The 12,116-nt window shown below is 29.7% G+C and overlaps 2 protein-coding genes across 5 annotated transcripts; one reads left to right on the forward strand and one right to left on the reverse strand.

Annotated features, from left to right (window-relative positions):
• The first annotated feature begins 383 nt into the window (after window positions 1-383).
• Window positions 384-10,381, forward strand: LOC124543558 (DCN1-like protein 5). 4 transcript variants are annotated; one of them, XR_006967483.1, is made up of 10 exons: window positions 384-488; window positions 748-864; window positions 1,598-1,719; window positions 2,360-2,460; window positions 2,570-2,698; window positions 3,567-3,691; window positions 4,007-4,214; window positions 5,164-5,259; window positions 6,099-6,159; window positions 10,230-10,381. XR_006967483.1 is itself a non-coding variant. In XM_047121790.1 (9 exons), exons 3-8 carry the CDS (start codon window positions 1,610-1,612, stop codon window positions 5,238-5,240), a joined length of 750 nt encoding a protein of 249 aa, XP_046977746.1. In that variant the 5' UTR covers window positions 384-488; window positions 748-864; window positions 1,598-1,609; the 3' UTR covers window positions 5,241-5,259; window positions 6,099-8,045. The 4 variants fall into 4 exon arrangements, 2 of the variants coding, with proteins under 2 accessions (XP_046977746.1, XP_046977747.1); XR_006967482.1 differs by lacking the exon at window positions 10,230-10,381 and adding an exon at window positions 7,180-8,045; XM_047121790.1 differs by lacking the exon at window positions 10,230-10,381 and having other exon boundaries at window positions 6,099-8,045.
• LOC124543557 (protein FRG1 homolog) lies at window positions 8,531-11,674 on the reverse strand. Its single transcript, XM_047121789.1, has 4 exons — window positions 11,432-11,674; window positions 10,771-11,141; window positions 9,080-9,269; window positions 8,531-8,700 (listed from the first exon to the last, which is right to left on the reverse strand). Exons 1-4 carry the CDS (start codon window positions 11,491-11,493, stop codon window positions 8,553-8,555), a joined length of 771 nt encoding a protein of 256 aa, XP_046977745.1. The 5' UTR covers window positions 11,494-11,674; the 3' UTR covers window positions 8,531-8,552.
• Window positions 11,675-12,116: the final 442 nt, after the last annotated feature.

Consider the following 12,116-nt stretch of genomic DNA (forward strand, 5'->3'; position numbering starts at 1 on the left):
ACATATAGGTTTTCAATATCTGGTGGCGTCCGCTTCTGTAACTTTAGTATGTTATATTAAAACTTTAATTTTAAACTTTCTAATTTGAAATAAATAAGAAATAAACGATAATTTTCGTGTTAAAAAGCTTTACAGACCACAAACCCGTATATATAATTATATATTATGCTCAAAATGTTACTCCATAATAATATTATAACGAATATCGTAACATAATATATTTTATTTGAGTAAACTTCACAAGGACGCGTATAAGTTTATTTAATATAAATAAATATAAACATGCTTTTATATATCTACCTACTTAATTTTTAAACTATTAATGCAAAATTTAAATACAACATATTACCTATGCAATATCGAAACGTAGCTTGGGTTTTATTTTGTTGTAATCTGTTGTCTAAAAAGTTTCGTTTTGAGTTTTTCTCCTCTCTGCCGCTGTGTTTGCACTTTAATTTTGTAAAAAATATTATTATTTGTTATGAACGGTATGTTTTATGTGTTATTAGGGCACTAAAAATATCGGTTGTATCCTTTTATTTCATATAATCTCGATATTATTAGTGTTATCATCGAATTATATCCAAGACATCAATACTGCTTATGATTTTAAATCACTTCGCTACTTGTTTTTTTATGAAATTTTTGTTATATTAATCTCAGGTACTTGTTAAATGCCCTTGTAATGTGATTGTTATATATGTTGTTCTCGTCTCCCTTTTTCCTCACATTGATTTTTTATTTCAGGTTATTATCGACCTGTCAAGTAGACATTTTTTCGTCAAGCTGTCTCCGCAAATTCGCAAAATAGGAGACGAAAATCCTTTCAAGTTCTCTAGTTTTATAACGAATCTGCCACCTATAGTAAGTATCAATCATATAAATATACCATTATTGGATTACAAATAGTTCTTTGTCAAAATTTTTTGATGAATTTGAAAAAAATATCATAACTAATGCTTGTCCGTGACTTTTCTCGCGTAGGTGTTAAGATCTAAACTTAAGTTCATGCTTGATATAACCTACAGATCTGTAAAACACTATTTCAATAAAATATGATCTATCTAAGAGCTACAACTGTAAAATAAAAGCAATTATGTTACAGGTATGGAATAGTACATTATAACAATATTTTTTATCATTTGCCCATGCATAAAAGTTATAGCAAGTAAAAAAAATGTGTAAATTAAAGTGACAAACATAAATAATATATGATTAGTCATTGGATGATTTGATGATGAGAAAAATTTGATATCCAAAGATTGTGCAGAACCACATTAATTCTGTCTGACAATTAAGAAGTATCAGCATTTAATAATTAAATGTAGGTTATTGGGGTCTGAAACAATGCAGCATTTATAATTTCGCCCGTATGCACTTTACAATATAAAAATAAGAAGTATATTATAAATGACATTAAAAAATATAACTTTTGAGATATCATATGGCAAAATTCATGTTAAGTGATGTTCATTAAATATTTGTTATGTGTAATAATATAGTTAAATATATTTTGTTTACATCTTTAAACAAATTTGAGATACATAGTTTTGCTATGCTATCTTCTTACAATAAATAATTCTTCTATTACCGACAGGGTGGTAGAACAATGCCGCGGTGCAGCAAGCGCACGCGCAGTGGCGCTCCCGCTGCAGAACTATTGCCTGGCACTACCTCCCTTGAAGATCACCATCACCACAAACGTTCCAGAAATACTAGGTAATATTACCATTAAATAATAATATAAAATTTGAAAACTGTCCTTCACTGCTGCTCATACAACAAATATAGTCTATTCCAACTATTAGATAAAAGAGAAAGAACCACATTAGACATTGAATTGATGCAATCTACTTTATAATTATAATTTATTCATAAATGAATGCCAAAAAATGCCATTTGGAATGCCAATAAAACCGCTATTGGCACTTTGAAACTAAAATTAAAATGGATATAAATATTTAATTTGTATAGTTGTATGTATTATAGTTGAATTATTAATAAATTGTTTTTAATCAAGAACTTTTAGTAGTGCACACCAATATCAGTCAAATGTAATATGTAAATCTTAGGATTATTAATCTTCATTCCTTCTTCAATTGAAATAGGAAGTAGATTCATGCCATATTTTTTTCATTATTTACTAGTAGAACATATTATGGTAATAAATGGTATATCAAGTAATCTTGCACAAAGCTTTACCATTACTTAAAGAATATTTGCAAGTTTTTTTATACCTTTTATGCCAATTAGTCAATTCAAAATCCTTTATTCAAAATATAAGCTATACAATTACTTAACAATTGTCAAATTTGAAACTGCCTATAATATTTCCTAATAATATTGTTTTTAAATCTAGTTCCAGAAGACATTCCAAATCAGAAGACACAAGTTTCAGTGTAAAAAAATGCCTAACTTGGTTTAAAGAATACACGACAGTTTCAGAACCAGATGTTTTAGGTAAGATTCTTATTTATATATAGCTATGTTATATAGTTCCACTTAAGTATATGAATGAATAAAATGTAAGAAACAGAACAGATGTAAAACAATTTTTTACTGTTTTTAGGACCAGAAGGCATGGAAAAGTTTTGTGAAGATCTGGGCGTTGATCCAGAAAATGTTGTGATGCTAGTCATTGCATATAAAATGGGTGCCAAACAAATGGGTTATTTTACACAAGAAGAATGGATAAAAGGTTAGATTTTGTGTTTTTATATATGCATCTACTAAAATAAGTTTTTCGAATTAACAACTTTCCTTTTTAGGAGAGTTAACTTTGTATGAAACTTTGTCTTTATTGTTTAAATTTACTTTTTTTTTCTATTTGGTAGGCTGATAAGCAATTGGTATATTGTCAATACCACCCATAGATATTAGCTAAATAAGAAATATTAAACATTCCTTACATTGCAAATGCACCATCTTGGGAGTTAAGCTGTTATATTCCTTGTGTCAGTTTCTACCCAGACCACCTTGCACAATCACACCACCGAGTAATGTTAATATTCAAATAGAAAAGTGATCATTCTCTTTGATTCTTAAAACTGAGTACATTAATTGCTTTTTTAATTTGTAATTATCCAATATAAATAAAATTTGACATGAACCAAATAAAGCACCATCCTTTAAAGCAAGACCACCTAGCATATGTAATATAATTTAGTTACAATATTTAATCATTCATATATGTATAAATTTTTTTTTTTTCATTATTTTTTATATGCCAAAACTATAAAAGTGTATATAGCTGGCTGGCTAATCATTAAGTACTACTTAATATAGAACCAGTTATATAAAGTACATTTATTAGATGGACTATTGACTAAATAAAACATCTAACAATAGGAGTACCATTTATAAATATAATAAAAAAAAAAAAAGTTTTGTGTGTAACATTTGTATATAATAAATTAATTTTGTATTTAATTTAATTTTTTTATGTATGTAGTACAAATATAATTATATTTCATATAAATTGCATATTTAATGAGGAGATATAGTTAATGCCATAAATAACATACCATAGACGAGTGTCTAAATAAAAGTATTAATTTTCTTTTCAGGTTTAACGGAACTTCAATGCGATAACGTGCACAAATTACAAAACAAATTAGAATATTTACGCAGTTTACTCAATGACCCCTATATATTTAAGGCAGTGTACAGATATTCATATGATTTTGCGAGAGTGAGTACTATTATCTATTTTTTTATTTATTTATTTATTTATTAAACCAAAAGAACAATACATTAATAATACACAAGAACGGTACAACAAAAACCACAGTCGGTTTTCCTGCACACCACGGATTAAAACGACGATATCAACATATTAAAATGATAACGAATTAACAATGAGTATGAGTAAAAATAATAAGTGTAACAGAAATACATAATTGGATATTATAAATAATCTATTCCAATGTTATTAAATGATGATCTCCTGGATTGTCCAATTTAAATGATCTCCTGTATCGCATAACTGCATTGTCGGCCGTTGCAGGACAAGGATCAGCGTTCGCTGGACACGAGCACGGCGCGCGCGCTGCTTGGCGTTCTGCTGCCGCGCTGGGCGCTCCGGGCTGCGCTGGGGGACTTCCTGTCGCGAGAGCGCCGATACCGCGTCGTCAACCGCGACCAGTGGTGCAACATCCTTGAGTTCAGCCGCACCGTCGACGCCCAGCTCACCACCTACGACGCTGACGGCGCCTGTGAGTCATTCACCCCATGTTGGGTGAAAATGCTTCTAACGCTCTGTTATTCTACCGCCAAATAACAGTACTAAGTAACGTTGTGTTCCGGTTTGAAGGGTGAGTGAGTGTAACTACAGGCACGAGGGACATAACATCTTAGTGACCAAGGTTGGTGGCGCATTGACGATGTAAGGAATAGTTAATATTTCTTACAGCGTCATTGTCTATGGGTGATGGTGACCACTTACCATCAGGTGGCCCATATGCTCGTCCGCTAACCTATACAATAAAATAAAAAAAAAAAACAAAACAAATCTTGGGTGGTTGTTATATTTGATGACCTCCATGATCGAGTAGTGTGTACACCGGTTTTCATGGGTACGCCACTCTGATGTCCCGGGTTCGATTCCCGGCCGAGTCGATGTAGATTACCATTAGTTTTCTACGTTGTCTTGGGTCTGGGTGTTTGTGGTACCGTCGTTACTTCTGATTTCCATAACATTCCATCCATAAGTGCTTAAGCTACTTACATTGGGATCAGAGTAATGAATGTGATGTTGTCTCATATTTTTTTATTTATTTATGTGGTCAGTTTGTAGATGTGGATACCAAAATTTACATTCTACTCTACCGATACCACACTGCACCAGTTAATTACTGAAGCTGTTCATTGTTATACTTAAACCATATGGGCACAAAGGATATGATGTATTTTTTGTGTGGTTATTATAATCTATATAATTATATAGAAGCTAGATTGGAGCATTTATGAAGAAATGTAATGAATTTCTTCCGCCATCTAAATTCTACCTCAAGTAAAAAATACCAAATAGAGTAAATAACTTTACTCAAACTCAAGTTTAAAACTTTATCTGAGGTTCCAAAGTAATATTATATTTAGATAGTTGACATTTCTAGTCAAATTTTTATTTATAAGGAATAAATGTTTTTTTTTTTTTTGTCACAGGGCCAGTAATGTTAGACGAATTTGTAGAATGGCTAAGAGCTGAACGAGGTGGTGATTCCTCAATGCTGGCCAGCTGAGACTGTCCACCTGTCAAAGGTAAATGATGTTTATTTGAATATTTATTGTAATTATAGGGAAACAAGTGTAAAATTGACTATGTATTATTGTCTCAGTATAAAAATATAACATTATTATTTGCACTGTTTAAAACATGTAAGAGCCATTCGCCTTATTAATCTCATCAATAACAATTTCAATCTCATTAAAATGATTACATGATATCAAATTTTGAAAAACATTTTTTATAATTTAAAATAATGTTTTAATAAACATTTAATAGATATTTATCTATTTGATGTTTATTAAAACTATATAGATAACTATATAAGATATTTAGTTTTTACCTATTTTTACCATTCTGGCCTGCTTGGAATTCTGTACGTTTTTGGAAAACATCATCATCAACGTCATTTAACACATTCCTAGGTAGGGAGTGTAAAGGTAGACAAATACCTTTTGAATAATGTGTCCATAGGAGGTATTTGACAGCATATGCTTAGACTCATTGGAGTAGAAGATAGAGAAAACAAACATTCCGATAATCGTTCTGACATTGAAAATGTTCAGCCCCAATTAATGGACATATATGCTAATATTAGGTATTTCGCATAGTGTTACAATAACCGAGTTCTTGCAATTTATGTAATCTTCATTTATTTCTGTGGATAATATTTTAAATGAAAATCAATATAAGATGCTTTCTTACCTTTACACTTCATAGTTCTATAATAATCATTAAGAAAGTTACAACAACAACTTCAAATTTAAACGGCGTTTTAATATTTTAAACCGTTGATGTAACTTGTGCCAACATTAAATAATAAATTTAAATTGTTACAAATCCAATGTGATAAATGTATTAAATTTGTCATCAGCCTCACAAGGGTCGGTCTGCCGGCGGCTCGACCGGCGACGTGGCCACGTTAAACTTTAATTGTAAGTCCTCATGTATATTATTAATGTTATGATTCATTTTATTTGTATTTATGTATATTATGATTTCAGCGTTCATTCACGCTTAATTCAATCTGAATCTAATGAATTACACATGAGATTATGTGTATGAGTTTTGACATGTGCATATATGTTGTGTTTTTTTGCAGTTATGTATTGTATTTCATTGTGTAAAGTTCGTTGTTATAAACATTCATATGTGTATAGATGCATGTATTATGCTATGTCATAATGTTAAGAACTTTAATTATTAACAGTAATATTGTGGTATTAATTTTAGTGTAATTCATCGGATTCAGAAATAATTTGCTTAATACACACCATTGTATTCCAATATTTTATTGTATCACTATCATTTAAATTGTATGCAATCTCAAATACTCTGAAATATATTTGATATCTGTTGAGACAATATTTGTATAAGATAATTTATTTAAATTTTAACGCCCACCGAATCAGTTATGTTATTTCAATAAAGAAATAGTACAAGCATTAATGAGTATAATTTTTTTTAAGTGGCAAGTGCAGTCTATGTTTTTTTTTAAAACTGATTTACCAAAATTAGGTAAAATTAGGCTGTTTAAAAAAAGTATCCTATCGATTTCAAAGACTATGTAAAAAAAAACTTTTGATGTATGTAGATGAACAAAATTGCAAATTAATGAGAAAATATAATATTGTATGTTAATATTTTAATAATTTTGATTGTGTCTAAATATTATAGTGAGTACTATGACTACCTGAACAAATATGTTAACTTTGATTGTAGGCCAACTATGTGGTAGAAAAAGGGGGTTGTAGTACTTAATATACACAAATAAAATCAATAATTAAAATGTGTGGTCCTGTCCTTATACGTATAACCATCCTCAAAATTAGGCAATAGAAATTATAAAAAAATATTTATCCCCACATTTATAATCTATGTTAACTGATGCTAGTTTTTAATTTTCTGCAATTTCATACTCGAATCATTGAATCTATCGAATTAAACAATTACAGATATACTTTGAGAAGATCAGAGATATATTATACTGCTATGAATTCTAACTTATGAAGGAAGAATGGTGGGACCTTGATAATTTAGCATTATGCCAAGTCTCGACGCGCACTGGTCCTCATTAGTGCCCAATTATATTATTTTGTCAACTTGTCTTGTAAATGTCCACAAAACACGCCTTAATATTTTTGTAATGAATAAACAGAATAATCTGAATGTGTAATAATAATAGTTTTATATATACAAGCAATAATAAATTCTCACCTCATTCCAATTTAAATATAGTATATGGGATAAATGTTACAAGTCAAGTTGTCAAATACTAAATGCCAGTATAATTAAAATATTAATTGTAGGTAATCGATATGTGATCGATATGAACTCGACTGAAAGCTTTCTACTTTAAGTGTCGCTTACTTCGGAGACTAATTTGCATTTTTGTATTTCGTCTAGTTCGCAAGCCTGTTTTATGAGCGACAGTTTAATTTATATGTAAAAAGTTATTAGCGCCTTTCAAATGAGGCGTTAAGATAAGATTCTGTTATTTCAGTCCCAAATTAAGTATAGGAAATTGTACTCATTCTAGTGTTTAATTAATTTAAGCGATATAACAGGCTTTTGAACTATTCAAAGATGAAACAATGCTCTGAATCAAGTTCCGATGGACTAGAACATCTAGTCTAATACTTTAGGTTTAGGTGTAGATATGGTTTTTTTATAAGACATGTAGGTAGTATTTTTCAAATTCTCTATGATTGTAACGAATACGGTGTTTCTGTAAGAAAGCGGTGTATACAAAAATTATCTCAAACGTTTAGGCCCCTTGTACCGAATGTCATTGCAAGAGAAATAAATCATTCAAAAATTATGCCTGTCTTTTAATCAATCGTACCTAACATTAAATCTTTATTTAGGGTAAGTGTCTAAGCAGCTTGTAAATGATTTGACATACTAATAGCTGGTGTCTATGGGTGAGTTTACATATTAATGGTTATCATGAAATGAATAATAAAAATATTTAAGACACAAAAACGAATCAAATATTACAAAACACAAACTGATGTAAAATATTAAATTTTATTTACCATTTTTCAAATGGAAGATGGAATTGATATACTAAAACTCCAAACTTTACACTTACAAAACTTGAGTGCTGACTTAATTATAAATGTTTACTAAATTGTTTGTTTCGACTGTAAGTTAAATTTTTTTATATGGAAGTTTGAGTACAGTTTACAATCTGTCTCGTGAGATTGTAATCTAACAAATTTTGTAATCTAATGGTGACATATACATCTTAGCTAATATTTAATTACTTAAGTAATAATAGGTATAAATAAATGAAATAGCTACTAAAAGGTATCTTTATATTAAGTTATTTACAATATCTGTCAGCTTTCATTTTACTTCTACGATCCAAGAGTGTTTCATGGAGATTTCCTTCAGTTTTGGCACGTTTCAGTTCAATAATACCACCATCATTGAGCCGTAATTTTTTGTCTTGGAATTTCTGGAACTTTTTTCTGAAGCAAAACATACATCTTGTTTAATACACAATGATCTGAGTTCTGATACAAAACAACAAATAACGTTATGCTATAATATAACATTTTTATTAGGAGAATTTTGTCTCCAATATATACATATATATATATATATATATATATATGACAAATACTAATTACTCGATTCTTATAAAATTAGAATTTGTAACAAAAATGACAATTTACACAAAGCAATACATTTGAATCAAAATAAATGTTAATATGATTACATTAATTTAGATTTTTCTTGTGTTTTGTTGTTTTTGGAAGTTAGAGAATTATTTTAAGTATATTTTTTTTAATTAGCTATCAAAGAATTCTTTCATCGCACAATCAAAAATTATTATATTTTACTTACACATAATTGACTTCTACTTCATTAAGATTCCCCTCTTCCTCGACTACCACAGACTTGCTGGTCTCACGGCTTTTATTACTGCGTATGTTACAGATGACATTATCATTAGCTGTTGGACTTTGAGCAACCACTGAATCATCTTCATCAACTGACATAAACTTATTCAGTGAACTAAGGATGGCTGTTTTACCTGAAATTTTAATATTTATATTTTAGTTAGTGTGTATTATACAGAATACAAACAATATTTTAATACAGACAAAATTGTGGCTTTAGTATTTTAAAAAAATTTAAGAGATGAATGCAAATATTTTGACACTGAAAAAAGCAGAACATTAGCTGGTCATGTGAAATTGATGTTAAAAGTTTCTTCACAAAGAAAAATGGAATGTAATCTTATTTTAGATTAATTTTAGTAAGAAATTCATATGGTACTTATAAGTAACAGAAAAAGTCAAATTTCTTTTAAATACAATATTATACTTAAGGCCAGAAATCCCTTTAGAAATATATATTTTTTTTACCTATTTTCAAAATGTAATACCCAAAAAATATACTGACCAAAGGGAAAGTCGAAATAAAGAATATTTGCGGAGTTATTGTATATTTTAGAGTGGAGCGACTAGCTCCGACCGTTAGAGGCGGAAAAACCTTTACATAACAATGCTCCCTTATTTACCTTTTTTAACTAGGTAGATGTTTAGAGGAATTTTATTAATAGGTAGGTTGTCCGTTGCCGAAAAAACAGATTCGGGTACGCGCGTACGGTATTCTATACGCGCCTGGCAAGTCAAGTAAGTCACTACAATTACTAGTTTTCACATGTCGAAACTTTAAACGCGATTATCTCGAAACAACATTCTCAAAAACTGCTCGTGTTCGTGCTCCAAAACTTATTGACCGATTTCGATGAAATTTTGGGAGATCACACTCAGTAATATTATCGGAAGGATGTAAACCCAAAGGTTTGAACGGTAGCGTGTAAACAAATACCTTTAAGAGGTAAATTTGGTCGAAATTTCGACCTTTAGAATATAATATAAAGAAGGGCGCCCAAATTTTCAATTTTGCACTTAGTCATCATTTTTTAGTTAAATCCTTCCCCTTAATATGTTAGTAAACAAATGACACTTGTTAATTTTTTTTTCAGATCAACAGCAAAAGAATGACAACTGCAACACTTTTGGATGTCACGGAAAATAGGCACCTGAGACCCTTAATAACGCCGCCATTTTGTGTATAATCGGAACAAAAAAAAAAACAATTATCATTTGGATTGCTCTAATAAAATTATTAATTTTTTTAGAAATTTTTCCCCTCTAAAAAAATTCTCCAAAAATACCTATTTTTCACACTTGTAAAGGAATTTCTGGCCTTAACAAAATATTAGATTCTACTATAAACTGTAATTACTGCCCCAAAATAATGCACCAAGTACGGATCTAGCTATAAAATTCAAACATTCAATTCTGCCTGTCAATAAGGATAGAAAATTCTGTAACTTCACAAAGTAAAACTAGCAATACATAAATAAAGTTTACTTTGTATGTTGACCATAAATACCATTTAAATATCCTTTGATTCTTTTTATAATTTCTTGAAGTCAATATTGTCAACAATATTAGCTACAGGTATAATTGTTAAAAATATTTGTTATAATGAAAACAAAAAGAATGTAAAAGTTAACTTGCCATCTTGCCAAACTGGCTCCCATTGTTCCATTGGGCCAACTGCATCTGACCGTCCAATAACAACACCCGTTTTTGATACACCGAGATATTTCCCATACCCTGATTTCAGTGCAAACTTATTTTCACCAGCTGGGAAAGCTGTGAATATTTCTTCTGGTGATGGCCCTTCACCGTCGCCATGAGGGGCTCCTATCGTAAAGAGGCCATTATCTAATGCTGATACATAGGCATTGTTTCCAAATTCAATAGCAATTGATCCAGAAATATCATCAATTTTTTCGACCTTCCACCATCCCGCATGTTTTACAGAATCCTCATCAATTCCATCACCTTCTGATTTTTCCTTTTTCTTATGTTTCCGTTTCTTTGCTCTATAATTATATCGAGATTTGAAAAACAGCATACTATTAAATTCATCAAAATAAGATTGTTGATTATTATTAATTCGCACGAAAAGACCAAATTGAAACTGGAAATCATCAAATTATTTAAGATATTAGACTTAAATGCAGGGATTATTAAAAAATCTAAAGCCTCATGTAGAGGGGAGCTGGTTAAATAAAAACCTACGGTAAGGCGCCCCTGAAGGTCTCAGAAACATATTTTATGCACCAACACAGCTAAGATAGGGCTAGGTTTATCATTCCTAATAATTACTTACTTCGGTTTATCCCCTTTAAGAATTAGCTTTCCACGTTTAACAGCTGCGTATTCATCAGTCATATTTATTTTATTTTGTATTACAATTGAGTTATAAGTACTAAAAACAAACTAACTAACAAAAACTTTATGAATGTCGTTTTTATATTTGTTTATTTATTATTCTGGCGTATATTATTTTGTAGTTAAATGCAAAACTAACAAATCAAACTATAGTCACTCTACCACTGACATTTAAAACTTATTTGACAGCTGATACACAAATGTAGTATCTAAATAGAATTTCACAGATTAATACGATGGAGAATTTTAATTTTTTGTTTGGTGCGATTCAAACAAAACAATCAATAAATAAAAAGGAAAACAAGTTATTGTTTCTTGTCCTTATTATAAGTTCAAAAGCTGATATTATTTATGATACATAAATCAATAATGAAAATATAATTGTTTTTCATTATGATAAATAATTCATTTTAATAGTGCAATAAAAATAGATCACTTAGTACTTCAAAGGTAATTTTACTAACTATCGTGTAAAACAAATCGAAATACTGTTCTTGTAAATTTTAGTAATTAATAAAATCAATTCATCTGACTATGAAACCAACATTCCAGCTAAAATTTGGATTTTATTTTCGTAGGCAAAATATTTGCAGTCTTTAAACTTTTTGTTATCTCATTTTTTC

Source organism: Vanessa cardui, chromosome 3 (genome assembly GCF_905220365.1).
Source record: "Vanessa cardui chromosome 3, ilVanCard2.1, whole genome shotgun sequence".
Classification (NCBI taxonomy): Eukaryota; Metazoa; Arthropoda; class Insecta; order Lepidoptera; family Nymphalidae; genus Vanessa; species Vanessa cardui.